We start from the raw sequence: 25,945 nt of genomic DNA, 5'->3' as shown, positions 1-25,945 counted from the left end.
ACACAAATACCATGTTTCTTGAATAGTACAGCTGAACTAAACCAAAAGAAGTAAAATCAAAATCGAAAAAAAAACATAATTAACAAAATTAGTGAGGTGGATTACAGCTACAATATTGATTACTGAGACAGACTTAAGCTGCAGTATTGATTACTGGTGGTGAACAACAGGGTTAAACGCATAAAATTAACTTTGGTAAACATTCTCACTGCATAAAGCACTCCCACTAAGTTTTCCCATGAAGAGGCTCTGGTCAGACCGAGACAGATGCAGAGGTAAAAGCTGGAAATAACCTACGTCTGTAGACTGCTGTCAGTTAACATTCATCCTACTGATTGCACAAGACGTTTTCAGGTATTAAAAGGAAATTCCACTTATTTTTAAACATTTCTACCTACTTTAATTGTTGAGATGTAAACAAAGTAATTCAGAGTGGTTCAGTGTGAAACTGTGTATTGCAAAGAAAGTCACCGATTCAGATTTCTTCACAGTGATGGTAACAGGTACCAGGGTTTGCCATGTCTACAGTGCAAACACAGTCATTTTATTTACCACCCAAACAACCAGTGAATCAGCACGTACCTTCTGAGTTTTGGTTATGTTGATAATAGTGAAATAGTGGCAAATCTTGAAAAAAATCAATCAACTTTGACTTATGGCACCCTGCATGTACCCCTCCACCATGAATTTTTTCTTTTAAAGGCCAAAACCCTCTCTCAGAATGATGCCAACGTTTGAGGCATCAGACAGCGTATTTTTAACCATTTTATGTAATAACTCACTGTGAATTTTGCTGAAACTCTTCAGATGTCTGGTTTCTACCAACCATGAGGTGAATAAATCTGACTCGGAAAGTTTTCCTAGAATGAAGCATTTCACATCAAACCACTCTGAATGGCTTTGTTTACATCTTAAGCATTTAATCATGCAGCAATGCTGAGAAAACAGTCAATTTAACCTTCAAGCCACTGTTTCTTAACCCTGGTCTTAGGCCCACTGCCCTGTACTTTTTAGTGTTTTCTGCCCCCAACACATCTGATCCAACTAATCAGCTCAGTAACAGTCCGTTCTTGAGTTAAAGTGCATGTGTTGAGGCAGGAAAAGCTCTGTAATGTGCAGGACAGTGGGCCTCCAGGACCAGGGCTGAGAAACACTGCTCTAAACAGACCAGGCAGAGTCCGCGTCACGTGACTCGCTCCTAAAGTTCAGAGGGCCGCATCACGTGACTCACTGTTGTCCTAGCGTGTCCTGAAATGGCAAGAAATGAGGAGAAACAGCTTGGAAAATTAAATCGATTATGGCTTCAGAAAGAAAGAGAGGGTACGTTTTGTTCAATGATTAAGTCTCATCTCTTCTTTCCTCGGAAATGCATGTTTGTACAGTGGTTTCTTTCGAGTTAGCTAGCAACCTGACATTAGCCTGCATGTTACAACAGCACTCGAGTCCTGAGTGTGGGGGTCACTGGGGGGAGAACTGCTCAACAAGTTTGCTTTGTCTGTTTTTAATTTCTAGAAGGTCGCATTAAAGATGTTACCGAGCCAAGACCAAAACTCGTGAGTAATTCATTTAATAACACTTTGCTAGCTGTTCTCGTGCAGAGAGCCGGCTAGCCGCTTAGCATCGCACCATGTAGTAGAACCACAGTGGATGGTTCGGTTATTAACGTGAATTAACGTTATATCGCGTGCTTTCTTGTAGGCGACGTTGAATTCTGTCGCAGCCGTGAAGAAATGGATACCAAGCATCAAGAATGAGATCGAGTACTACCTGCAGGTATCACAACAACCGCTTTCCTGTGTTCCTCTGCAGCGCACATAGATGGTTTATGCCATCTACCGGTGCGCGCTTATTACCATGCGGTGTCTGGTGTACACAGAGAATTAGGTCAGATTTTTGCTGGGGTGAGCAGCACTCGGTGACTAAAAGGGCAAATCTAGCTACGAAGTAAATACCGTTGCCATCACTGAAAGACTTATGCTAACCATACACTAGAACTTTGAAAAGACTTTTGAAAGACTAAAGTCTGACACCCTGTCACATCTAAAGACAGTGTCGCGTTTTTTAGTCAGAGACTATGATTTTGCAAAGACTAGGAATCTTGCAGTGTCACTATTTACAAGACTGCAGCTACATTTTTGAGATTATTCCTCATCATGCGCCCGGTGGAAATTTACAAGCAGATAAACACTTTTTCCTTCCACTCTATAGTGGTACAGATGGGAAGATACGCTGGCTGGGCAGGTAAAGATCTGGGGCTCAGATTAGTTCACTGTAGAACTGTGTACTCTGGCAGATCATCATAAGAATCTTTTAATTAACCTGTAAATTGTGCAGTTACTTTTTTAATTTGGTGTAAAGATTTACACATCAACACAACATGCAGCGACTCAGCATTGTCGACTGGGTGTCATGAACTAAACCATAAGAAACAAACAAACAAAATAAGAAACCAGTGTAACAGAAAAAAAATAGAAAACAGTTGATGATTCTTCAGTAATGGCATTCTTAAAGTCCTCTGCACATTTCCTTACGTGTTACAGGCTCAGTGAACCTGAAACATCAAAACAGTCACTTTATATTTTAAGTTAATGATTATTTGAGTCAGTGACGCCTGCATATTCTCTCTCTCTCTCTCGCTCTCGCTCTGCGCTAGCCCTGGCACGTCACTCTTTACATGAGCCTTGACTTCAAACTTACGATGAGCCTTGACTTCAAACTAACAAGACTCTCGTGATTTTATTCCGACATGGATGTTTGTCTGCGACAGTGAAATCGCTTGAAAAGTCGTTTGGTGTAAGGCCGGCATTAGATGAATAGATAGAGATACTTTATTGATCCCAGAAGGAAATTTAGCAGCCAGTAGCAGTCACACAACACTGGAATAAAATATCTAGGTGTGGAGTGTCCAGATGTGCAAGATGTGCGGTAGGGGTTACAGAAAGTGCAATACGTTCAGTAAGGTGTCCACATGTGTAGATGGATAGAATAAACGTATGATTTAGCCTGAGATTCAGATTCAGTCCTCATCTCTCCTCTTCCGTCTTAATTAATAACTCTTAATTAACGCTCTTAATTAATAACTTAATTGTATGTTACAACAACAAACCTGTTTCTTAGGTTATCATATCAGTAGAAATGTGTTTTGACATGTAAATAAACATTAATCACCATTTTTATGGCGTTAGAAAAGCGTAACGAACTGTAACGCTGCGGTAGACGGACGACGGCAAACCCGATGTTCCATTATTTTGACTGAAGCCGCGATGGAAATTCTGCCACCGCAACCGGCGTGAAGCCCACGATAACGCATCCCCGTCCGGATTGCCCTTCCCAGCGACCCCCGGGCTGAGTTAGCAAGTTAGCGTTTACATGACCATCAAAGCTGAAAGTCAAATGTGAATATTGTTGATTTAACTCAGTTGTGTGCTAGTTTAGATTACTCTTCACGATTATTTAGACCAGATACATACATGCCTAACTACGGAGCCCTGATGATGACATCCTGTATAAATAAAAATAATGTATGGCCACGAATTAGGATCACATTCCCACGCTTTACTAAGTTGTGGCCACGACTTGATAATTTCATTCCCACACCTTACTAAGTCGTGGCCACGCCTTATTTTTATTTATACAGGATGTCACCAGCTGGGCTCCATACCTTACTGGGCCTTTTGAGGTTCCTCTCAGTGTTGTTGACTGATGGCTCTGATATGTATTATTATCTTATAACGTGGCAAAAATCTTGACAGGAAACCAAAGAGAAGTAAGATAAGGACGGGGAAGTAGGCAAGGCAAGTTTATTTATATTTATCTTTCATACCCTGTGGTTATTCAAAGTGCTTAACAAGTGAGAAAATACAAAGATGATTCAGATAAAATTGTAAAAAGATGTATTATTAGACTCCAACAGTTTGTCCTATCCATCGAGTGGTCCTACTGAGTATACGCACATCATTACTATAGTGTAGTAACTTAATGTTTCAAACTTTTTTTTTTAAAATGTTAGTTCAGTACAGACTCAGCTTAATATTATTACTAACTCCCTGATAAGGTGATTTACGCAATCAAAATATCCTGATTATTCTTTTAATGCTGGTAACGTTTTCTGATAAGGAGAGTCAGGCTATCAAATTAACCTACCTATAGATTTCAGTGCTGGCAGTATTTTCTGATTTGCTGGGTAATTTAGGCCATCAAAATATCCTACCTACAGTTTTATGTAGAGCACTACCTAAAATATGTGGTGTGGTAGGACATTTCAAGAAAGTAGCACAATGCATCAGAACACCGGCAGCGCTCCACAGACCGCAGCGCTGAGCGGAACGCTCCGTCAAGAGTTCAGTTTTCCCAACTTCTCCTATCAGTGGAATAAACCGGATGTTGATTTTTTGGGAGCCGTGAATGCCAAGCTTCTCGTTGTTGAATTCCAGAGGAAACCAGTATTATGCAGCAAAAAATGAAAGAGCGTCCTCCTGCTTTCCCCACCTTAATTAAACAATACACACTGCTAAAAATACAGTATCTGAAAACTTCTGAAATGAAAAGAACAGTTGAGCAGTAAGTTCATTTAGAAAGCTGTGACCTTAAATAATCTAGACCAGGATTTCTCACTCTTTTCCACCCCAAGGTCCACCTGTTTATAATTATAAATCAATGCAACCCACAGAATAACAAACCATTAAAAAATTGCTAATATATATTATAAAAATATTAATATTTTTAAAATATTATTTTCTTAATTGTTTATACTGAAAACCTCTGAATTAGGGCCTGAAACAGATCAGATCGTCCATTTCACTTCAATCACAGAAACCAAAATTTGCAGTTATGTTAAAAAAAACAAAAACAAAAACAAAATGTTTGCAGAGATGTGAAAAAAGGGAGAAAAAGAAAAACAAAGGTAAATGTGGACTGTAATTTGGAGCTGCAGTCCATTGCGTTTTCACTGAAAATACTCAGGAGTGACTGGTCGCTTTAGTTTTGAGGGTTTAGCACCTCATTTGAAATAAATCTCAATATAAAATAATAAATAAATAATAATGATAAACTTGACGTTGTCTTCTTTGTCATTAGTTTATCAATTTGAGATTAACTACTCATACGTCATAGATGCTCGGCCAGAAATCAAACGCAGATCTTTTATTAGAGCTATTATTTTGAGGCTCGTCTGTCGTTTTTATCAGCTGCAGCTCCAGCTGCAGGAACAAAATGAGAGTCTGTAAAGAGTGAGATGTTAAAACAGGCAGATTAAGCTGATGGTACAGTGCTGATGTGCTGCTGGAAGAAGAAAGTAGGCTCTATTGATGAATCCCCTCGTTTGATCATAAAATGCATCCCACCAGCAGTGAACTGAACAGGGTTTGGTTGAAAGTAGGCTGAGACTAGCGGGTTTTTGCCAGACTGGTTTAGCTGATGCAGACCTGAATACGGGTGAAATGTTCACACACGTCAAAATGGAGTGAGCTAAAGAAAAAGGTTTGATAGGTCTGCACCGAACAAGGTAGGAGAAGGCGCCCTGAGAAACCTCTTCAGCTCTGACTAACTGTGCTGCATGCAGCTGTGTTGTCTCAAACCAATGATGTTTAATTAGTCTGCAACTGCGATGTTCTTATTCGTTAATATTTGTATAATATGGAAATGTCTGATTCTTTGGTTTTGCATTATTAAGCCTAAGTTAATCTTTTTCCACTTCCGTTTTTATGACTTAAAGTGCCGTTATCGGCCCACTACAAACTACTGCCTCCCCGAGTACAGGCCCGCGGACCACTAGAGGGTGCTTCATGGCCCACTGGTGGTCCGTGGCCCACAGGTTGAGAAACCCATATCTAGACTTCTGACACCGTTTCTCTCCTCCTCCACCTTACTGTCTTATACCTATAGCAGTCCCAGCTATCCCACTACCCGGAGAGGAAGATAGCAGAGTTCCAGCAGCAAATTGAGCAGCTGGAAAAAGAATACAAGCGATACCTCAACAAACTGCGCTCCCTGGACCCCACCTGCAAACATAAGCCTTGGACTCCTAGAGCATACTCCAAGAGGAGGCAAGACTCTGACAGCGGTCAATGCACTGGTTAGTCCTTCAAATATGTAGCCGAGCATATCTCGCTTAGGGTGACAAATTGAAGGAAAAACCTGAAAAGCCTAATGAGTGCATATGCTTCCAGACAGGTGTACTGCATGATACAGTTAAACAGTTAACAGCCTATCCTGCTTTGTGGCATATACAATAATTCTGAGCAATTTAGTTACAGAGGAGACGATCTCAGTGACTTTAAAAGAGCGTTCAGTATCGGGGCACTGATGGCAGAGCAGCTACTTCCTTAGGTGACCGAAAAAGTTAATGCAGAACATGATCAAGCTGTGTCAGCAAGAATAGTCTGTCCACAATTACATATTGAAGAATGTTATAGTGTTGCAGTACATAAACCACTCGTTACAAAGACAAACGCACATCTGAGAGTTCAGCAGTGCAAAAATTACAGGCACTGGTTTACAGCGATGTGGAAAAAAAGTGATGTGGTCAGATGAGTCATCCTTCATCATATTCCTGATAAGTGGGCGAGTGCATGTAAGTGTGGTGTACACCAAGAGAATTACACAGGCCGCTTGATGCCTGCAGTGAGGTGGTCTGGTTGCTCTGTGAGGGGTGTTTTGCTGGCATGGTTTTGATCCTTATCTACAGTGTCTGAGAGGACCAAACAGACTGCAAATAAAAAATGGGCTGCAAACGTGGAAAACACTCATCAAAACGACAGCATAAGCTATGCATTTTACAAATGCTCTGCAAAATAATAAACCACTCTGCAAATTCAGAAAACGCTCATCAAAATGATGGCATTAATGCTACGTTACACAGTCATGCTGCAAATGCAGAAAACCTTTAAATTCTATGCAGCATAAACATTCAGATGAGGAAACGTAATGAATCAGCAAAGGTGCTGATCAAACTGGGACACAAATGCAGCATAAACATTCATCAGTAAAAGTACGTTAACTTTTATTTGAGCACATAACTAACATTACTGTATTGTGATGGGAATTAGCTGTGCTGTAATATTCAAATAGCAATACCAGGTATAACTGATAACTACCGCAGTACAGCTGAGACATATCAGATAGCAAACTAGTCAGTCAAGTTAACCATGAACGTATTGTGATGTGAGTCTCTGTGTTACCAACTTTTCGCAGCAGCTTTCCATTACTGATATCCCCTTCGAGAGTCTTCCATAAACATTTCCGTTGTGTTGTCTCACCTCTGTTGCATGTATTTTCTGTACTTGCAGCGTGTTTGTGAAATGTAGTTCAGGTGTAGTCATGTTGAAAGTGTTTTGTGAATTAGCATCGCACTAACGAGTGTACAAAGCGTGTTTAATTGTACTGTGCGTAGGGCCTTGTCAGCTACCGTACTTCTCCTTTTAAAAGTCAAAGTTAAAAAAAGAAAAATTATTCTGACTGATCACCTTTATTATGAAATATATTTCTCCTGATGGGAATATTCACTTCCAGGATGACTTCTTTTTTGGTCCTCATCCACAGGTCACAAGGGGTTACTCGATGGGTTGATGAGTGTAGAAATTATAATAATAATAATAATAATAATAATAATTTTATTTATATAGCACTTTTCATGCTAGTGGCAGCTCAAAGTGCTTTACAGACAGATGATAAAACATAGTTATAGAAAAGATCATTAGTACTTAATTAGAATCAGAAAAAAATGAAGAAGATTAAATTACAAGATAAACACCACAAGACATTCAGTTTTAGTTGAATGATAATTTAAAGAGATACGTTTTTAGGTGCTTCTTAAAAGTGAGCACTGAGCTTGACTGTCTAATAAAAGGTGGAATTGAGTTCCACAGTTTAGAAGCATAATAACTGAAAGAGGCCTCTCCATGTTTTCTGTATTTTACAGAGGGTATCTGTAGAAGGCCACCATCTGCAGATCTTAGATTACGTGCCGGAACATAAACAGACAGACACTCTGTGATGTAAGCAGGTGATGGGTTGTTTTGAGCTTTAAAGACTAGTAGCAGAACCTTGAAATCTATCCTGAATGATACAGGCAGCCAGTGCAGTTCTTTCAAAACGGGAGTGATGTGATCTCTCCTTTTTGTTTTTGTTAGGATGCTGCTGCATTTTGTACGAGTTGTAAGGGATGTAGTTTTCTTAGGAAGTCCAGCAAGAAGAGCATTACAGTAGTCAAGTCTGCTTGTAACAAATGCATGAACAAGTTTCTCTACGTCGCTCTGAGATAGAAAACACAGAACCTTAGCGATATTTCTTAAATGATAAAAAGCTACTTTAGTGACCGTGTTTACATGTGGGGTAAAACAGAGCTCAGAGTCTAAGATCACACCCAGCTTTCGTACTTCAGGTTTGGTAGATGAAGCTAAAGAACCAAGTTTCTCAATTATCGTTTTTCTCTGAGTTTCTGTACCAACAATCAGTAATTCAGTTTTTTCATGATTTAATTGTAGAAAATTTTGCGACATCCACTGAGAAATCTGACACACAGCTGGTTAGTCTGTCTACGGAGTCTTGATCTTCAGAAGGAATAGAAATGTATAGCTGGGTGTCGTCAGCATAGCTATGAAACTTTATACTATGTTTCCTAATAACATCACCTAGAGGTAGCATGTACAAAGAAAAAAGCAAAGGCCCTAAAACTGAACCTTGGGGGACTCCACAAGAAACGGCATATCATTTTGATGAATGATTTACAAGTGAAACCATGAACTGCCTATTACTTAAATATGATTTAAACCATTCTAAAACTGCCTGAGAGGCCAACACAGTGTTCAAGACGCTGGAGTAAAATCTTGTGGTCAATGGTATCAAAGGCTGCAATGTAAATCATATGCAGCAGGCTTTGCAGTCTCCAAATTTAAACCCAATTGAACACCTGTTGGATATTTTGGACTGATGATCATCAAAACACTAATTGAAGGAATATCTTTTGGAAGAATAGTGTTCCGTCCCTTCAGTACGGTTCCAGAGACTAGTAGGATATAAGCCAACATGCACTTTTGTGGTGGTCCAGCACTTTACTAAGCCACTTTGTTTTCCTTCTCCAGTTTGTCACCAATTTGTTTGATGTGCTAAACTAAAGGTCTTCAACTTGCGACGTGGATTTTGTAATCATTGCTCGGTATGAACAGTTACATCATCAGTTCAGTTAACTACCAGTAATTTCAAAATCCAGAACCATAAACTCAAGATGGCAAGTTGAAGGCCTCTTCTCTAAACAATGCACAATGTAAGTTCTCAATCTTTTTTCACAGTCAAAAGGCTCTGCGCCCCTGATCCCTGTAGTCAAGCCAGTCCAGCAGAAGCAGCTACAACATCTACCCTATATAAGCAGGATCTGCTTAACCAGTCAACCCCCGGTGCTACCTCACCTTCAGATCTTCCAGACCAGGATCTCCCACTATCCTTTGACCGCACTAGGCTGGCAGTAGCAGTGGCTGGATCTTGGAGGACTCCATCAGGACAGCTGCAGGATATGAATACACTGGCTTCTGTGCTGCGCAGTGGCCTACCCAACCTGCACAGCTCCATAGCACCAGCTGGAGGACTTCAGGAGAGCCTGGAGACAAAACACCCCCCCTGTACTGAAATAACACAGAATAAGACAGAACACGTGTTGGGATTGGGGTGCTACTCATCTTCAGATGAGGAAACGTAATGAATCAGCAAAGGTGCTGATGAAACTGGGACACAAATGAGACCAGTGAGGCTTTTTTAGGAATCTCACTGGTTTGTACAAATGGATATTTAAGTTTACTGTATGTTTTTTTTCTGTGTTGGACTTTATGTAATAAACTGATTTTCTCTGAGTGGCTTTATGGTCTTCACAATTAATATCAGAAAAACAACAAAAACTAGCATTTTTGAAAAATTATTCTTAAGGGGCAGTCCACAGATTTGTTCATTTCTGCATAATTAAATTTTTAACATGTAAACAAGTAATTCAGTGTGGTTTGATGTGAAATGTGCTAAAGAAATGTATAGAATCAAACAGGTTTACAGTGGTGATGATAAGGAACCAGACATTTGTTTAATGCCTCTAAAACTCACAGAAAGTTCATTGTTTATGAAGGCATTGCCTGATGCCAGACATTGTTTTTATGATAGTTTTCAGATAAGGTTTTGGCCTGAAATGTAGTTTTTAAATAAATTCATGGTCCAGAGTTACATGTAGGGCAAAACAGCACAATGAACATTTTTAGACATTTACTATTCTACCATTATCAACATTACATATAAAACTCAAAGGATATAGGCTCACTGGTCATTTTGGATGGCGAATACTATGGTTAGATTTGTGTTGTACACATTAAGACCCTTGGTTTCTACTGTAAAGACAATCTGTGTCAGTATGTTTTCCCACAATGTATCATTTCACATTGAAATAAACAGAATAACTTTACATCTCGACAACTGAGTTATGCTAAAAAATTTTTTAGACATGAGTGGAATTCCCCTTTAAAAGGTCTGACCAGCCCAGGGGAGTAAATGGAGAGTTAGATGAATGGGTAATTTGAAGCTGAATTAAGATTTCAGACTCCAGATGATGACAAATAAGTCAAAACAAAAACATAATGACTATCTATTAATCATTATTAACAGGCTCCTTCAGTCTGTACCTTCTGGACATTGGCCTGTCATGTAGAATCGATCATGTTTAAGTTTGAAAAAAGTGCACTGAAAACGTCTCTTCTGATACACATCACGAATGTGATTGAGGAGGCTTTACCTGAGTGGGTGTTCTTGAACACAGCAGTTTCACATTGAGACAAAACAGCTCATTGTGTGCAGAGATTACATAATGCTCCCACCACAGCAGGCACTGCTTACTGGCTTATCATAAAGCAGAAAGATGCTGACTCAGAGAGAGAGAGAGCGGGAGAGATGCTGCTTTGTGTATAAAACACATTTGCTCCAAAGTCTGGTCGCTGCAAGGCAGGGCAGCCCACGTCCAACCCCAAGAACTCCTTTTTTTCATTAGCGATGGGAACCACGTACTGAGCGTCACTTCGGGGAAATGAGGTTGATGCTGATGCTGAGGCTTGTTAGAAGAGAAGCAAAGTGTGTGGCTTTTGTTACACACACAGAAAGGGTTTTCTATACCGGTAAGGGGAAACATGAAGCCCATCTTCTGTGAAACACATCATCGGTCAGAGAAGGATCTTCATGAATGACGTTGCGTCATCGTCTCACTCGTCTGATCTCATTCCGCTATCATGTACAGAATTTTTAAAATGGGAATAGTGTTGTTAAACTTCATTGTGAAACATTCACCTGCAACCACAGTCGAATTTTACGAAATGGGGATGATGGGTGCACGTGGGGGTACTCTGAATATCGCCCAGGCAACCTCATATGTAAATCACAAATTTGGATGGATCAAAAGATGTCTAATAAACATCTTAAGTGATACCGAATAACAACATTAATCCAAAGGGGATGTAAAGATGGATAATTTTTGTCACCCCCCACCACCCTAAATCGAGCCTTGCCTACAACTAATGACATTTTATGATAATTTCTTATAAATCAAATTCCACATGGTTAATAACAATGTCAATGTTGATTCAAAAAGGTTGTGGGGCAATGCTGCTATAACAATAGCATTCAATTTATGAATGGAAATGTGAAAGTGAACGGATTGTATATTCTTCATATTGTATATATTTTTAAACGCTGAAAATATGTTTTTTATAGAAATTACTAATTTTCACAAAAAGCTAAATTAAATATCAGAGTACAGGTCTGGAATGCTATATTTTATGAAAATACAGTAGACTATACCTTTTAAATTGGTCCCTCTTCAAGGGTTCTTTCGTAAAGTCAATGATTAGAACACTGACAACTCAAATAACCATTTGATTGCATAAATGATTTGTTGCATGGGTAATAGCTTAATAATTCTATGATGGGAAACTGAAAACGTGTTGTATTTGTTTCTTTAAAGAACCTTTCAAAAAAGGGTTCTGTAGCACCAAATAGGGTTCACCTATTGTTAAAAGCCATAGATCCCCTTGTAATATATACATATATACACAACTACTTAAAAAAAACCTACTTTGCTATGATGTAGTAGCTCATTACAGTTCACTGGCAAAGAATTTAATTTAAGAGCATGTTCTGCTGCCATGACCAGAACAGTAAAATACAGTATAAGTATCATCAGCCATGAGAAAATCGTCCATTTTGGTGACTTTTCATATTTGAGACAGAGCGCACTTCACATCAAATCTGCAGTCATTTGTCATTTTCTTCTTTTTCTTAGGGTAAAAGGACGCCAGAGATCTTTTGAGTGGGTGCTGCAGGTTCATTCGTTGCAGCTACATATGATCTGAATGAGGCCAATCATGTCAATATAGACGATCCGTGTTTTTTGGCATAGCTCAGCGTTGTGGTCGAGCTGCTAACAGAAACTAGACCTAGATGTAGTTATCCAACTAGGCCAAACGTCTCATTTTCATATCAACAAGGCTGTCTGAAGTGTTTCCATCCATGGAAAACCCTGCTGATAAGCGCGTGAGAAGGATACCTGCTCATAGGAAACTATTCTTCGAGTACAAGAGTGAGGGGCTTACCAGAACAGACGGAAAATGAACAAGTGGTAATGACTGAATTATTTTCGGAGGTGGGGGCGTCCAAAGGTTAGAGGGTTTGGGTTGTATGGGGCAAAGGAGGGCAAAACTTCTGAATGCTTCAAAATCATCCACTTCCAGATCTGCTCACTGAAAATGACTAAGACAGAGACAAACCGACAGACTGACAGATGGGCAAACGGACACAGACACCGCTCTGACGAAATTGAGGTGCTTGTTCCCGTAAACTCGGGCTGAGTGAGTGTGTGAGTGTCGGGTATGTTGCAGCAGTGGTACAGGTTAAAGTGATGCCGCTCTCGTCTCTCTAGTTCAAACCACACCACTAACCTCCACCCCCACACCCTCTCAGTTCTCATGTAGACCCCTGAGACTGCAAGTTGCAAGACTGAAAGCATATGCACACGCTCAGTGCTTTTCATGTGGCAGCTTCTATTCCTCGGTGGTTGTTCGATAGGGTTACTGAAACTTTTATCTGCTGCATCATTGTTTACACACAAAATCAACCTCCATGTTTTAAAGTGATGATAGCACACATGCTATTTGTTCCACTTAGTATTTAGTTTTAGGATTGACAGTTTGCAGCCTTTGTGTAGCGAACTGAATAGCCTCAGCCTCGTTACTCTAAAACTCATTTAGTCATTCTAAACATTTTAATACGTTTCGTAAGTCATCCTCGTTCTGTCTCAGAGCATTCCCCACATCAAATCTGCCGATCTGTCAATTTTTTCGTTTTTTCCGCTAAAAGGATGATGGTGGTCTTTTGAGTGTGCACTGCGGGTCTTCTAAAGAACTCTTTGTAGGTCATTATGAAACACAATCTCATAAGCCTGTAGTACATCGGAGACCCTAAAGCAGAGCACAAACACAAAAATGCAGATTTTGCAGTACTGGTACTTCAGCAAGAATGAATGAACTACTACACTTAAGCACTGCTGAATGTATAGATTAGAAGACACAAACTGATCAAATGGATGATGGATGAAGAGGAAAATCACCCCAAAATGATAATAAGCTACCAAACACACAATAAATATGCTTTTACATAACTGATTGCAGTGCATGTAAATGATGACTATGAGAGGTTTTCCTGTCCATGACGTCACCACCTTCAGAATATATCACGCGATCTGCATGCTAAATGCAGGACAGGAGTTCTTCAGAGAGACAGAGAGAGAAAGAAAGAGAGAGACACTCAGAGAGAAGTAGAAGAACGTGGGAGGACCACAGAAGAAGTGTCTACCACATAAAAAGTGCTGGTGACTTCTCAGATACACAGTCAACATTGGACAGACTGAGAGCTGTGAACATGAATAATAACCTTAGCTACCAGTATCCTCCAGTGTTCACAGTGAATGCTGCAAGACCTATTCATCAGCAGCATGATCATCCTCAACTGGCCACTGACAGGATGGAGCCAACGCTGGTTCCCTGCTGGACCTTTCCTCCTGCCCGTTTTCAGTCCAAGAAAAGGGGCTGTGGAGGACTGAGTTCTGCTGCAGGAACTCTTCTGGTTATGGTCCTGGTGATGGTGTTTGCTGCACTGGGACTTGGAGCCTACCAAATCTGGGGCCTGCAGACAAAGTTGGCAAAGTTGGAACAGGTGAGAGACCTCACTCTTAGAAAGAAACGGGTTCTTTATAGTACCAACAAAACATTCTATGTGGTGTGTAAATAGAACGATCTTATAGAATATATATATATATAACGTGCTCTCCACAATGAACCTTTCAATCATGGAAAGAACCATCCAATCATTTAAACGGTTCTTTGAGTTGTCATGGTTCTGTATACAACCAGCTTTACTAGAGCCCTTGAGGAACCCTTCTTTTTGAGGGTATAGCCAGAGGTGTTTTTGAAGATTATATCATAATATGTAAGTGTCTCTTTGTTTCTTTCACAAAGAATAACCTTTTATGTTTTTGAAATCACTAGTAAAATAGGTAAATCTCAAAGCCAGTTAACACTAAAAATCATTCAGTAACTACTATGAAACTAATATGTAAGTGTGGGTCTATGTATAAGCCATTTAAGTTTAAGGCATTAAGTTAAACCTATAATTACCAGCAGCAATTCCTAAATTCTGGAAATCTTTCCAAGGTTCTGAGGTTCTGATTAAAGCCAAAATCTTTCCAATAGATGCTTTATTTTAAGAGGTTTTCATCTAATGCATTGTGCACTTAGCCTTTGCATTTTGACATTTACTTCAACATGCTTAGACCGGAATAACCTAAAAAAAGATAAAAGAAAAAAAAGGTTGTGGTCACCAGTCCAGCAGTACAGGATATCCTCTACTCAAACCAGAGCGCAATCAGGCATAAGACTCAACTTCTTAAGAAGAGAAAAGAAGTGAGCATAAATGTTCTCTTTAGACACTGTTCTATTCACTTTCACATACATGTAAAGAACCTCCTGGGAATGTTTCCGGGAGTCAGCTGAAAAATGGTATGTGTATACATGCGTATGATATCACACTGCAACTATATGAAATTTCTTTCTGCTTCTTTCATGGCAGGAAATGCACACACAAACTGAAAGCAATGCACCCGAGAGGCTAGTTGGTGAGTTATTCATCTTGTTTTAACTTCTCCTCTGTGGTTAGATTGTGCTTATCTCACTTCATCGGTGTCTGCTCCTAATCAAACAAGCATACAGAGATAAATATGGCAACCTGCAACTGCCTCTCTTGACTTTTTCAGGGCACCCAACAGAAAACTTTGATGAGACCAAGCATCCTCAAGCTGCACATCTGATTGGTAAAAGAAAATCTTCCTTTTTTCAAAGAGTTGTATAGTATGCATCTCCTCCAACACAGCACAATTACACCGTGTCCAATGAGTGACTGCAGATTGGAAAGCTAGAATGAGGAGCAGTATTAGACTTAGTTTCTTAATCAGAGACTTAAAAACTTGATTAGAGACAGAATCCACACACATACATAAAGAGCTTTAATATTTCTCCCTCTGTAAGAATAATGGACCATTTCTGGAGTTATAACACGCAAACCGTACCCACCTCTCAACTGAGTTAACCTCTTCAACCTTAGGCATATTATTCAGTAACTACTATTATTCAGTAGCTACTATCTACTATGAAACTAACACTCAAGTTATGTAGTTAAGAGAGTGAGGACTGCCCACCAATATCATCACTTTCCTCTTATCCATTCAGGAAAATCCCAGGATGGAGTATCGAAGACCTTAAAGTGGGAGTCCAGGTATAGCCGTGCCTTCACAGATGGCATCCTGTACCGTGATGGTGGCCTACAGGTGAACGAGACAGGCCTCTACTTCGTCTACTCGCGTGTGGAGTTCCTCTCGAACAACTGCCAACGAAGGGACTCTCTCACTCACACGGTGTACATAAAGAGAGATGGTCGGGCACAAACCCTCATGACCGATCGCAGGGAAGGCTTCTGCAGGGTTGGGAGCACAGAGGTATGGACAGATGGCAGTAATCTTGGCTCCGTTCAACAGCTCAAGCAGGCCGACTGGGTGTTCGTTAACGTGTCCCAGCCTGCACTGCTCAGCAAAAGCCACCACAGTAATTACTTCGGCCTCTTCAGACTCTTCTGAACATGGACTCATGAACAGATTTGGAAGACCAAATAGAGATCCGAGAATATTGTGTGTGCAAGGCCTTAGTGAACAGATACGGGTAGTATTTTTTCAATCTTCTTTCAGAACTACTCATAACCCACCACTCTCTTAAAGACAATGGTGCCAAAAAGGTCCTTAAGCGTGATGCCATAGAGCAGTAGAGTAGTCTTAGTGGACCTGTGTCTAGTTTAGTTCAGTGATTTTCCAGCTCTGGCACACATGATTCTGGACATCTTATAGCAGTAATGTCACCAAACTGTGCTGGACTCCGGAATGCCAGGAATTCCAGGAATGATGACCCACACCACCGCATTCCTGCAACCAGCTTCATCTTTGCATTTTATTCCATTACATCACTAAAAATCTTAATGTAAAATGGTAACACACATCATTCCCATCAGCTTAGCTCAGTGAATATCCTCTGAATGTATTTCAAATCTTCAGTATTTCAAACATCTTTTATAAAACAATAGCCCTCTGAATGTTCAGTGAACACTAATATGCTCCAAAGAGGAGGTGCAGTTGCTGTATTTATTTTCATTACTGACATATCCTTTGTGTACGTGTATATATAACTGGTCTGAACATTTATCAATATAAATATTGGTCATATTGACCAATAAGAGAAATCTTATATATTTTCCCTCTCAAATAAATTATTGTTAAAAAAAAAGTCTCTGTTTGAATCAATACTGAAACTGTATGTAGGAGATACTATTTCAGTGTCCATCACAAAACAGCTAATGTATGTCATACTTAAGTACATAGTTTGCTGGCACAAACACACAGAAGCTGATGTTGGCAGGTGAGAGTAGGTTGGTGGAGAGTGACAGAGGAAAATATGCTAACCATATCAATTTACATTTTTCCAGGCCTAACCATATAAGCAATGTCTTGCTGCATGACTCATAACCTACTTCAGCCACTTCAGTCTACATCGAATGGTAGAAAGGCTTTTATTAACTCTTCACTCAGGGAATGAATGAATGTCTTTAGGTTCTATGTGAAATACTGAACAGCTGTGGTTTTAAATAGTCTAGCTGGGCCACAAGACGACTTTGCAAAGCTGCAGTTTCATTCCTCATCATTTCTGCAAAGACCCTCATCCTGGCTTCCTCACAAGCCCGCAGATACACACATTCTGTCGCATTTCTGTGATGGGGTTAAGTGCAGCTGACTCAGAACACTGTGTGCTTTTTTTCTCAGTTTCCTTCCTGGGTATCGGGGCTCAGACGTTACACTAATGTGAAAATTTAGGCTGTTATCTGTGAAGTGTGATATTAGTTACTCTTCTGTCTTGCTGGTTTCCCAAATGATACTGATGATCCCTTAAATAACCTTCAAAGGGCTGAGGCCACAGATTGAGGGAAGAGGGTGTTGCCTTACACATTCACACAAGGTGGGATGCCAGGTGAAATCAGGTATTTGATGAATCTGGGAGATAAATCTCTTAAAAAGATATGCCCCAAAACTTTCTATATAATGTTAGAGTTAAAAGAACATGCAAAATGTGCACTGATAATACACCAGTTGTTATATAATCTGAGTAAGCAGAGAGGCAGCTTATATTAGTTCTTAGAACAGCAGCAAGGCACATTTAAGTTTTGATTATCAGTAGCTAATCTCTGTTGGTGGCTGCAACAGAGATTATCTACACTTCTTAGAAATAAACATCCGGAAAGTATAGTCATGCAGACTTTCTGGTTGTTGCCTGTTTCTTTTAGAGTGTCTGAAATGTCTACTGTTTTTCACACCTGCATTCGAGTGTGTAGGACTCGAGGTACCCCTCATCTTCCACTATTCAGTGAGAAGATCAGTGGAAAAACAGTCCACACACACACTCACACACAACCCCACAGGAAGTGACCATTGGAGATCCTCAGCCTACTACAGACTTAAAAGTCACTATTTATTTATAGCACGATGTTTTTTATGTACTTTCTCTTCTCAATGTGGCATGAACAAGATATGTTCTATCAATATGAGGCCAGGTCTTTTCCACAACTTATCACATAAACATTAAGGAAGTGAAATATCTATGCAACATAACCAAACATACTCCATCAACAACCTTGATTTCAAACCAACATTTATAGATCAAGATCACCAATACAAAAAGAAATAACTTTTATTTAAGACAAAGTGTGTCAAATGTAGGTTTGCCATTGTTGCAGGGTTTCGGTCATCTGTCCAGGAAATGGGATTCATTCCACTCCTGGGCACAAAATGTTCAGTAAAACAAGCATTTTCATTTTTTAGTATTTCTTACTAAGTTTAAACTGCTTCTTTTTAGAGATGTACTGATAACACTTTTTCCGTTTCGATACTGAGTATTCAAACCGAGCACTGATACAGATACTAACTCTATCTTTCCTACTAGCTGAGTCCTGATATTTTTAGAAATCTACTTTTTATTTTGGCAAAGCTGTCCTATGTCACAAATAAAACATACTAAGTTAGAATGATTACCACTTAAAATATACAGATAAACATGTACTGTGTACACATAAGCATGCAGCAGCCTCTCAGCAAAAACGTTGGTAAAATCTGTTTTACATTTAAATTTCTCAAGTCTTGTCTCATTTATGCGTCCCTTACACTCATGCTTACATGGATGTGTGTCAGATTCTGCTGTCAGAAGCAGCGTTTTCAGCAAACTTATCAGCTTGATTGAAGCAACAGGCTGCAAGACCATGGTGCTCTTTGATAGAGCTGACCTCGATAACAACCTGGACTGACATTAAATCAGACTATAATGGACTACACAGTGAGAGCATGTAAACCCTAGCCTGTTTTACACTATTTGTAAATTGTTAACTGGCTTTCTTATGGCATACCGCTAAAACAAATACCTTAGAAAGAATGGGTAAATCACCCATTTCCATTGTTTTCCCACAAAATACTGGCATCACAAATTTTGCCATGAGCATTTTTACTGCTGACTGTCAACCCAAACTGCTGATATGAAGTTCCATGTACTGGTGTGCATACACACCTCACTCAGCAGTTTGCTTTGTGGTATCTGTAGGTATCGGTATCTCCACCGCTGATATCGATACTACACTTAAAGTCTGTGTAAAGCAGTAACAAATGTGTCACACCACAGAAAAAATGGTATTAAGCACTCAGCCACATTGGAATGGTTGAAATATAAATATATAAAAGTATATAAAATTATATTTCAAAATTGTGAAAAAAATAAGCAGTATTCTGTGCTCTGAAACTCTGTGGGCACGTCCACTGAAGTTGCTGAAACCGCGCCCAATAGCGGGAAAAGTACAGCCTTTCTCAAGACACAAATACCACTACAATGTGAAAAATACATGCTCTGTCTAGCAGCTTTATTGTACCTTACAGCCATAAGTGCCACCACAGCCAGAATCCAATTCGGAGCCGAAGGACACCTACCAAGAATCACCCTCGTTCCTTTAGTCATTCTGCATCAGGATAGTATTTTTTTCTCTTATTTATGCAAGGCATAGCTACTCTAAGCTAACAGAGAAGTAGTAACCCGCAGCCTGTTAGCCCTGTTTCGTTAGCAGCCATTCCTAACGTCGCCCAGAGACACAACTCGCTTATCTCACAAGGTCTTCGATTTAGGAAGGCTTCACAGAAGCCTAGGCTACAGACACAGGCACTGTGTGAGGAGGGCCAGCGAGCCATACTGAGAGCCGGGGCTCGCAGTGTGAAATGTAGCCGCTGGTCACTGAACTAGCTCAGAAGGCCTGAAGGGACTAGAGTAGGCTTGCTGGCTGATAACGCTTTAAGCTTAGCTCAAGTTAGCAGGGCTAGCAGTGTAGAAGAAAATCGGCGAGCCATAATGGGCTGAGGCTTGCAGTGTAGCTGCAAAACTCAGTGGAAGGTTCTCCGCTGTTCAGTGAAATGTAGCTGTTGGGTACTGACCTAGCTTGAACGCATTACGAAGGGTCTGGAGTAGGGCAGTCTGGCCGGCGTAGCCGATAGCGCCTTAGCTTAGCTGAGTTAGCAAAGCTAGCACAGTAGCAGAGGATCAGCGAGCCATTAACGGGGACCGTCTCTATGGAAGGTCCTCCGTTTCCTATTACGAAAAACAATGTAACGGTCTCTAACAGTAACTCCACAATTCAGTACTACAAAGTTCAGTCTTTTCATATGTTTTCTGCAATCATTTTCTAACACAATAATTTGGTCAAATCTTTTGTATACAAAGAATGTGTTGATCAGTTCAGATTTCCCTCAAAGTAGCGACAACTGTTTCTGAAAGGTGCACTGTTGGGGACATATTAAGGCACAAGGCAGCACTGCAACACGATAACTGACGAATAGATTCTGTAACTGAACTAACGTCTATCTTCCTTGGAGTGCATTGTGAGCATCGCCACTCATCCATTGCATTTAATAAAAAATCAATTCAGTGATCAAGTGTCAAGGAATTTTACGATGCTGAGGTGGAAACCCTACTTACGCGGTGGGAAATCACAAGTCAACGTCTGGTTTCATAAGTATCATTATGATTTAAGTAAGATGAGCAGTAATAAATCTATAAACCTCTGTTACCTTATGATGCCAAGCGGCCTACTAAGCACCAAAGTGTGAGACTGCCAAGTCACAGATTAAAGCACATTTGCTGACACAAAAGACACATCTCTGACTCAGCAATAGTACTGGTAAGGGACCTCCCCCCTCTTCAATTCAGCCAGGTAGCTTGCAGCCCACCCAGCACAATGGAAACTGTCATGGAAATAATGTCTCTTAAGTTAAAAGTCAATGTATTAAGTGATGGTCGCGATGTGGCGATAAGATTCTAAGGAAGATGTGTTGATAAAGCCGATCGGAAGCTGATGCAGTAAAAGCAGAGCATGCTTTCCAAACTTGCAGACCACTTGCACAAACAGGCAACTGCCTCTTTCTTATGAAAGTATACATGAACAGTGTTTCTCAGTGAAATGTAGCCGCTGGGTACACACCTAGCTCGAGCGCAGTGTAAAAGGGTTCGAGTAAGTCAAGCTGGTCAGCATAGCTGATCGCATCTTAGCTTAGCAGAGTTAGTGGGGCTAGAACTGCGAAGGAGGAACAGCGCACTGTTCTGCAAATTCCAGCATCCAGGGAAGATGCATTTACAGGATGAAGACACAGCTAGCTAGCAAACTGTAGGCTGTAAATAGTGTAGTAACTACCGGGGCTCGCAGTGTGAAATGTAGCCGCTGGTCACTGAACTAGCTCAGAAGGCCTGAAGGGACTAGAGTAGGCTTGCTGACTGATAACGCTTTAAGCTTAGCTCAAGTTAGCAGGGCTAGCAGTGTCGAAGAAAATCGGCGAGCCATAACGTGCTCAGTGGAAGGTTCTCCATTGCTCGGTGAAATGTAGCTGTTGGGCACTGACCTAGCTTGAACGCAGTACGAAGGGGCTCGAGTAGGGCAGATTGGCCGGCGTAGCCGATAGCGCCTTTTGTATACAAAGAATGTGTTGATCAGTTCAGATTTCCCTCAAAGTAGTGATAACTGTTTCTGAAAGGTGCACTGTTGGTGACATATTAAGGCACAAGGCAGCACTGCAACACGATAACTGACGAATAGATTCTGTAACTGAACTAACGTCTATCTTCCTTGGAGTGCATTGTGAGCATCGCCACTAATCCATTGCATTTAATAAAAAACCAATTCAGTGATCGAGTGTCAAGGAATTTTACGGTGCTGAGGTGGAAACCCTACTTACGCGGTGGGAAATCACAAGTCAATGTCTGGTTTCATAAGTATCATTATGATTTAAGTAAGATGAGCAGAAATAAATCTATAAACCTCTGTTACCTTATGATGCCAAGCGACCTACAAAGCACCAAAGTGTGAGACTGCCAAGTCACAGATTAAAGCACATTTGCTGACACAAAAAGACACATCTCTGACTCAGCAATAGTACTGGTCAGCCAGGTAGCTTGCAGCCCACACAGCACAATGGAAACTGTCATGGAAATAATGTCTCTTAAGTTAAAAGTCAATGTATTAAGTGATGGTCGCGATGTGGCGATAAGATTCTAAGGAAGATGTGTTGATAAAGCCGATCGGAAGCTGACGCAATAACAGCAGAGCATGCTTTTCCATACTTGCAGACCACTTGCACAAACAGGCAACCGCCTCTTTCTTGTGAAAGTATACATGAACAGTGTTTCTCAGTGAAATGTAGCCGCTGGGTTCACACCTAGCTCGAGCGCAGTGTAAAAGGGCTCGAGTAAGTCAAGCTGGTCAGCATAGCTGATCGCATCTTAGCTTAGCGGAGTTAGCAGGGCTAGAACTGCGAAGGAGGAACAGCGCACTGTTCTGCAAATTCTGGCATCCAGGGAAGATTTACATTTACAGGATGAAGACACAGCTAGCTAGCAAACTGTAGGCTGTAAATAGTCTAGTAACTCATGATCGAGCAAGAGAACCACTGATACTAATGCGCTAAAGCCTTTGTAGCGTTATAGTGTTGAGAAAGGGGTCATGCTACATATGGATCCAGTGCGTCAAGCCATGATTTCAGGCCCACCCAAAAAATCCTGAATGCAAATGTTATGAAAACAGTTTAATGGTCTAGCTCCATAATTCAGTACTACAAAGTTCACAGTCTTTTCACATTTTCAGCAATTATTTTCTAACATAAAGCCCAATATTTTATTACACGCTTCTATAACCTAAAGTAGCTCAATCAGTTTGCAGTGAAGTCCCTGTAGTTACTGAATAATAAGCCTAAGTATGTAATATGACCAGGATTTTAAGCTGTTAAATGAGTACTAATGAATCAACCTATACATCTCCGTTACCTTATGTTGCCAAGCGGCTTACTAGGCACCATAGTGTGAGACTGCCAAGTCACAGACTGAAGCACATTTACTGACACAATAGAGCCCAAAAGAAAGACACTATCTCTGATTTAGTGATAGCATTGCTAGGGGACACTTGAATTCAGCCAAGTGGATTGCAGCCCACCCAGCACAATGGAAACTGTCATGCAAGTTAAGTTGAAAGGAAAGTCAAATGAATTAAACGGTGGTTGCGATGTGGCGATAAGATCCTGAGATCAAAAAGCTGAAACGGTAAAATTAGTAGAGCATGCTTCTCCAAACTTGCAGACCCTTTGCACGAGCAGGCAAGCGATTCTTTCATGTGAAAGTATACAGATAAGCGACTTTTGAACCTACTGAGAAATGTTCATGCACCTATGTGACCAGACCTTAAATTGCACAGTACACATCAGCAAAAATAAGTGGATAACGCTTCAAATTAATGTGCTGGGTAATTTCAGCCACGTTCATTGTTAACAAGAGCATAAAATCAAGCATACAGCCATGCAAGCACTGTAGATAAACAATGGCAGTAGAAAATGTTATGGCATTGCCATAGTATGTCACCATTCCAACAAATCAGTCTGTCATACTTCTGCCCCGCTAGAGCTGCCCTGATCAACTGTAAGTTATATATGGTATTGTGAAGCGGAAACACAGCTCAATTATAATAATAAGCTAACAAAAGCTCACAGAACAGGATGGCTGAGTATGGAAGTGTAAAAAACTGTTGCAACAATCGCTGTCAAGTTCCAAACTCCCTCTGAAGGCAACATCAGCACATGAACTATTAAATCAGGAGCATCACAAGCCTAAAACCACCAAGCACAAAGCATAGCTGCATAAGCAAAAGCTGGAGTTCCCGCACCAGGGATCTGCATTTGTCTAATGGACGAATTTGGGTTTGGAGGATGCCAGTAGAACAATACCTGCCCAAATGCATGCGCTAACCAATGTTGAGGTACTTGCGCAATAAAGTAATCCATTACAAATGGCTAATTACTACCTTCAAACTGTAATGGGATTAATTATTTTTTTCTTTTAGAAGTAATCTCCCTACTCATACTTCTAAGCTGCTTTCTAAAACCCATACAAATCTTTGCCAGTGGGAATGTAAAACAGGACATTCAATATTCATTTCACTATTTTAAAAGGAGGCAGCCAATCACAGTAATCATCATTTAAAAGGCATGTCATTATCCCTGCCTTTGCTCTAAACAAGACATAACCAGAAGGGATATCGTAGTGTTACAGCATACAGTTATATTCTAGGGAATTGTGTGTTTGGGGAAGACCCTTTCCTGTTTCAGCACGTCAATGCTCCTGTGCACAAAGGCGAGGACTATAAAGAGATGCTCTGCTCTGTATGGTGTAGAACATGTCGTCAAGCTCCAGTCCTGGCGGGCCAAAACACTGCAGACTTCAGCACATTGCCTCATTAAACACACCTGATTCAGCTCATCAGCTAATTAACAAGGACTTCATGAATTGAATTCAGAGTGTTAGATGAGGGTAAGGGCTAATCTCTGCAGCACTTTGGCCCAGAAGGTCCCCAGTTTGACATGCCTGATGTAGAAGAACTTGACTAGCCTCCACAATGTCCTGATGTCAACCAGATACAAATGTATTGACAACAACAAGCCAAGCCTAATTGCCCAATGTTAGTGCCAAACCTAACTAATACTTATGTGGCCGAATGGAAACAAATCCTTGTAGCAAGGTTCCAGCATCTAGTGGAAAGCCCTTGCAGAAGAGTGGAGGCTGTTACTGCAGCAAAAGGGAGATAAACTCTATATTAACGCCTGTGGCTTTCATATGAAATGTTTAAGAAGCACATTTAGCTGTCATGTCCACATACTTTTGTAACAAATGTTTAAAAAATTACAGCTACATTGTGCAACATTATGAACTATAGAAACTATCGCCTACAGAAACACTGTAGCTTTGTAGCTGATACCCTTCTTTAGCTATAGAGTGGTAGTCCATCATTACACTTTTATCACTACATGTTCTTAATCAATGCTAAGTGATGTAAATGCATTTTATTCAAAATTTGTTAGTATCTCATGGGTAGGTTACTTGTTTTTGGAACATATGCTACACTAACAGAAAAAAAAGAAAAAAAGTGAACAACTTCCCCCATTATATGGGTGTTTTTCACAAGTGAGATCATCAACACAGTCAAAGCAGAACAGAAGGCGTTCTCCATTTGATTGGACCCCTGGTATCAGGATGCAGCGGTTTGTCACCTAGTTGCAAGGTGGGAAAAGTTACCGAGACCTGCATTTTGTATGCATAAACTACTACAGATTGCTGACTTGATGCAAAACATCAATCCCTGCAGAAACATTACTGGGGTTTTAGTTATTCGTTTTTATTGTTTTTAAGGACATTTTGTAGCATGACTATATGCACTATATGAATCGTGCTGTAGTTTACAACACATGATGAACGGTAATGCATGCATTTAACAGCAAAGTGTAAGAATGAAACCAATGATTTGAGCAGATGTATTACATCACATTAATTAGCTTGGAGACAAAGCTAGTTTTCTTTTGCTGGAATTAAATTCAATCAACTGCCACAATACCTGGCATAAGTGTCTTCATTTGGTTGGCAACATAACTTTGGACAACTAAAGTCCTTTTTTGGTGAATCACATCTGAAAGTCCTTTTTTGGTGAGTCAGATCTGAGAAGGGAGAACCTTACAATAACTGAAGGAAATGAAGTTCATGTCACTGTCTGGCAGGATATTAACTGAAAAAGTAGTATCCTCTAAGAGTGATTTTAGAGCAGCACTGAAATATTTTTTGTTAAAACTGAAAGAAGTAGCATTACTGAGTATGGAAAACAAAGAAATAAAACACTAAAATACGGTATGCATGCGCTGCTGCAAGTCACCCTGTAAAACCTGAAATAATCA

At 40.3% G+C, this 25,945-nt stretch overlaps 2 protein-coding genes across 2 annotated transcripts; both read left to right on the top strand.

The window, feature by feature from the left end:
- The first annotated feature begins 1,206 nt into the window (after positions 1–1,206).
- Positions 1,207–10,443, top strand: si:dkey-86e18.1 (uncharacterized protein LOC557342 homolog). The gene is made up of 5 exons (XM_036581546.1): positions 1,207–1,320; positions 1,513–1,553; positions 1,699–1,773; positions 5,884–6,073; positions 9,288–10,443. The coding sequence occupies exons 1-5, from the start codon at positions 1,254–1,256 to the stop codon at positions 9,689–9,691; spliced, it is 777 nt and encodes a 258-aa protein (XP_036437439.1). The 5' UTR covers positions 1,207–1,253; the 3' UTR covers positions 9,692–10,443.
- A 3,335-nt stretch (positions 10,444–13,778) lies between these two features.
- On the top strand, positions 13,779–16,857 carry faslg (Fas ligand (TNF superfamily, member 6)). The gene is made up of 4 exons (XM_036582656.1): positions 13,779–14,226; positions 15,139–15,184; positions 15,323–15,379; positions 15,795–16,857. Exons 1-4 carry the CDS (start codon positions 13,933–13,935, stop codon positions 16,196–16,198), a joined length of 801 nt encoding a protein of 266 aa, XP_036438549.1. The 5' UTR covers positions 13,779–13,932; the 3' UTR covers positions 16,199–16,857.
- The last annotated feature ends 9,088 nt before the right edge of the window (positions 16,858–25,945 follow it).

This window comes from Colossoma macropomum, unplaced genomic scaffold, assembly GCF_904425465.1.
Source record: "Colossoma macropomum unplaced genomic scaffold, Colossoma_macropomum, whole genome shotgun sequence".
NCBI lineage: Eukaryota > Metazoa > Chordata > Actinopteri > Characiformes > Serrasalmidae > Colossoma > Colossoma macropomum.
This window is presented reverse-complemented; position numbering and strand designations above follow the sequence as displayed.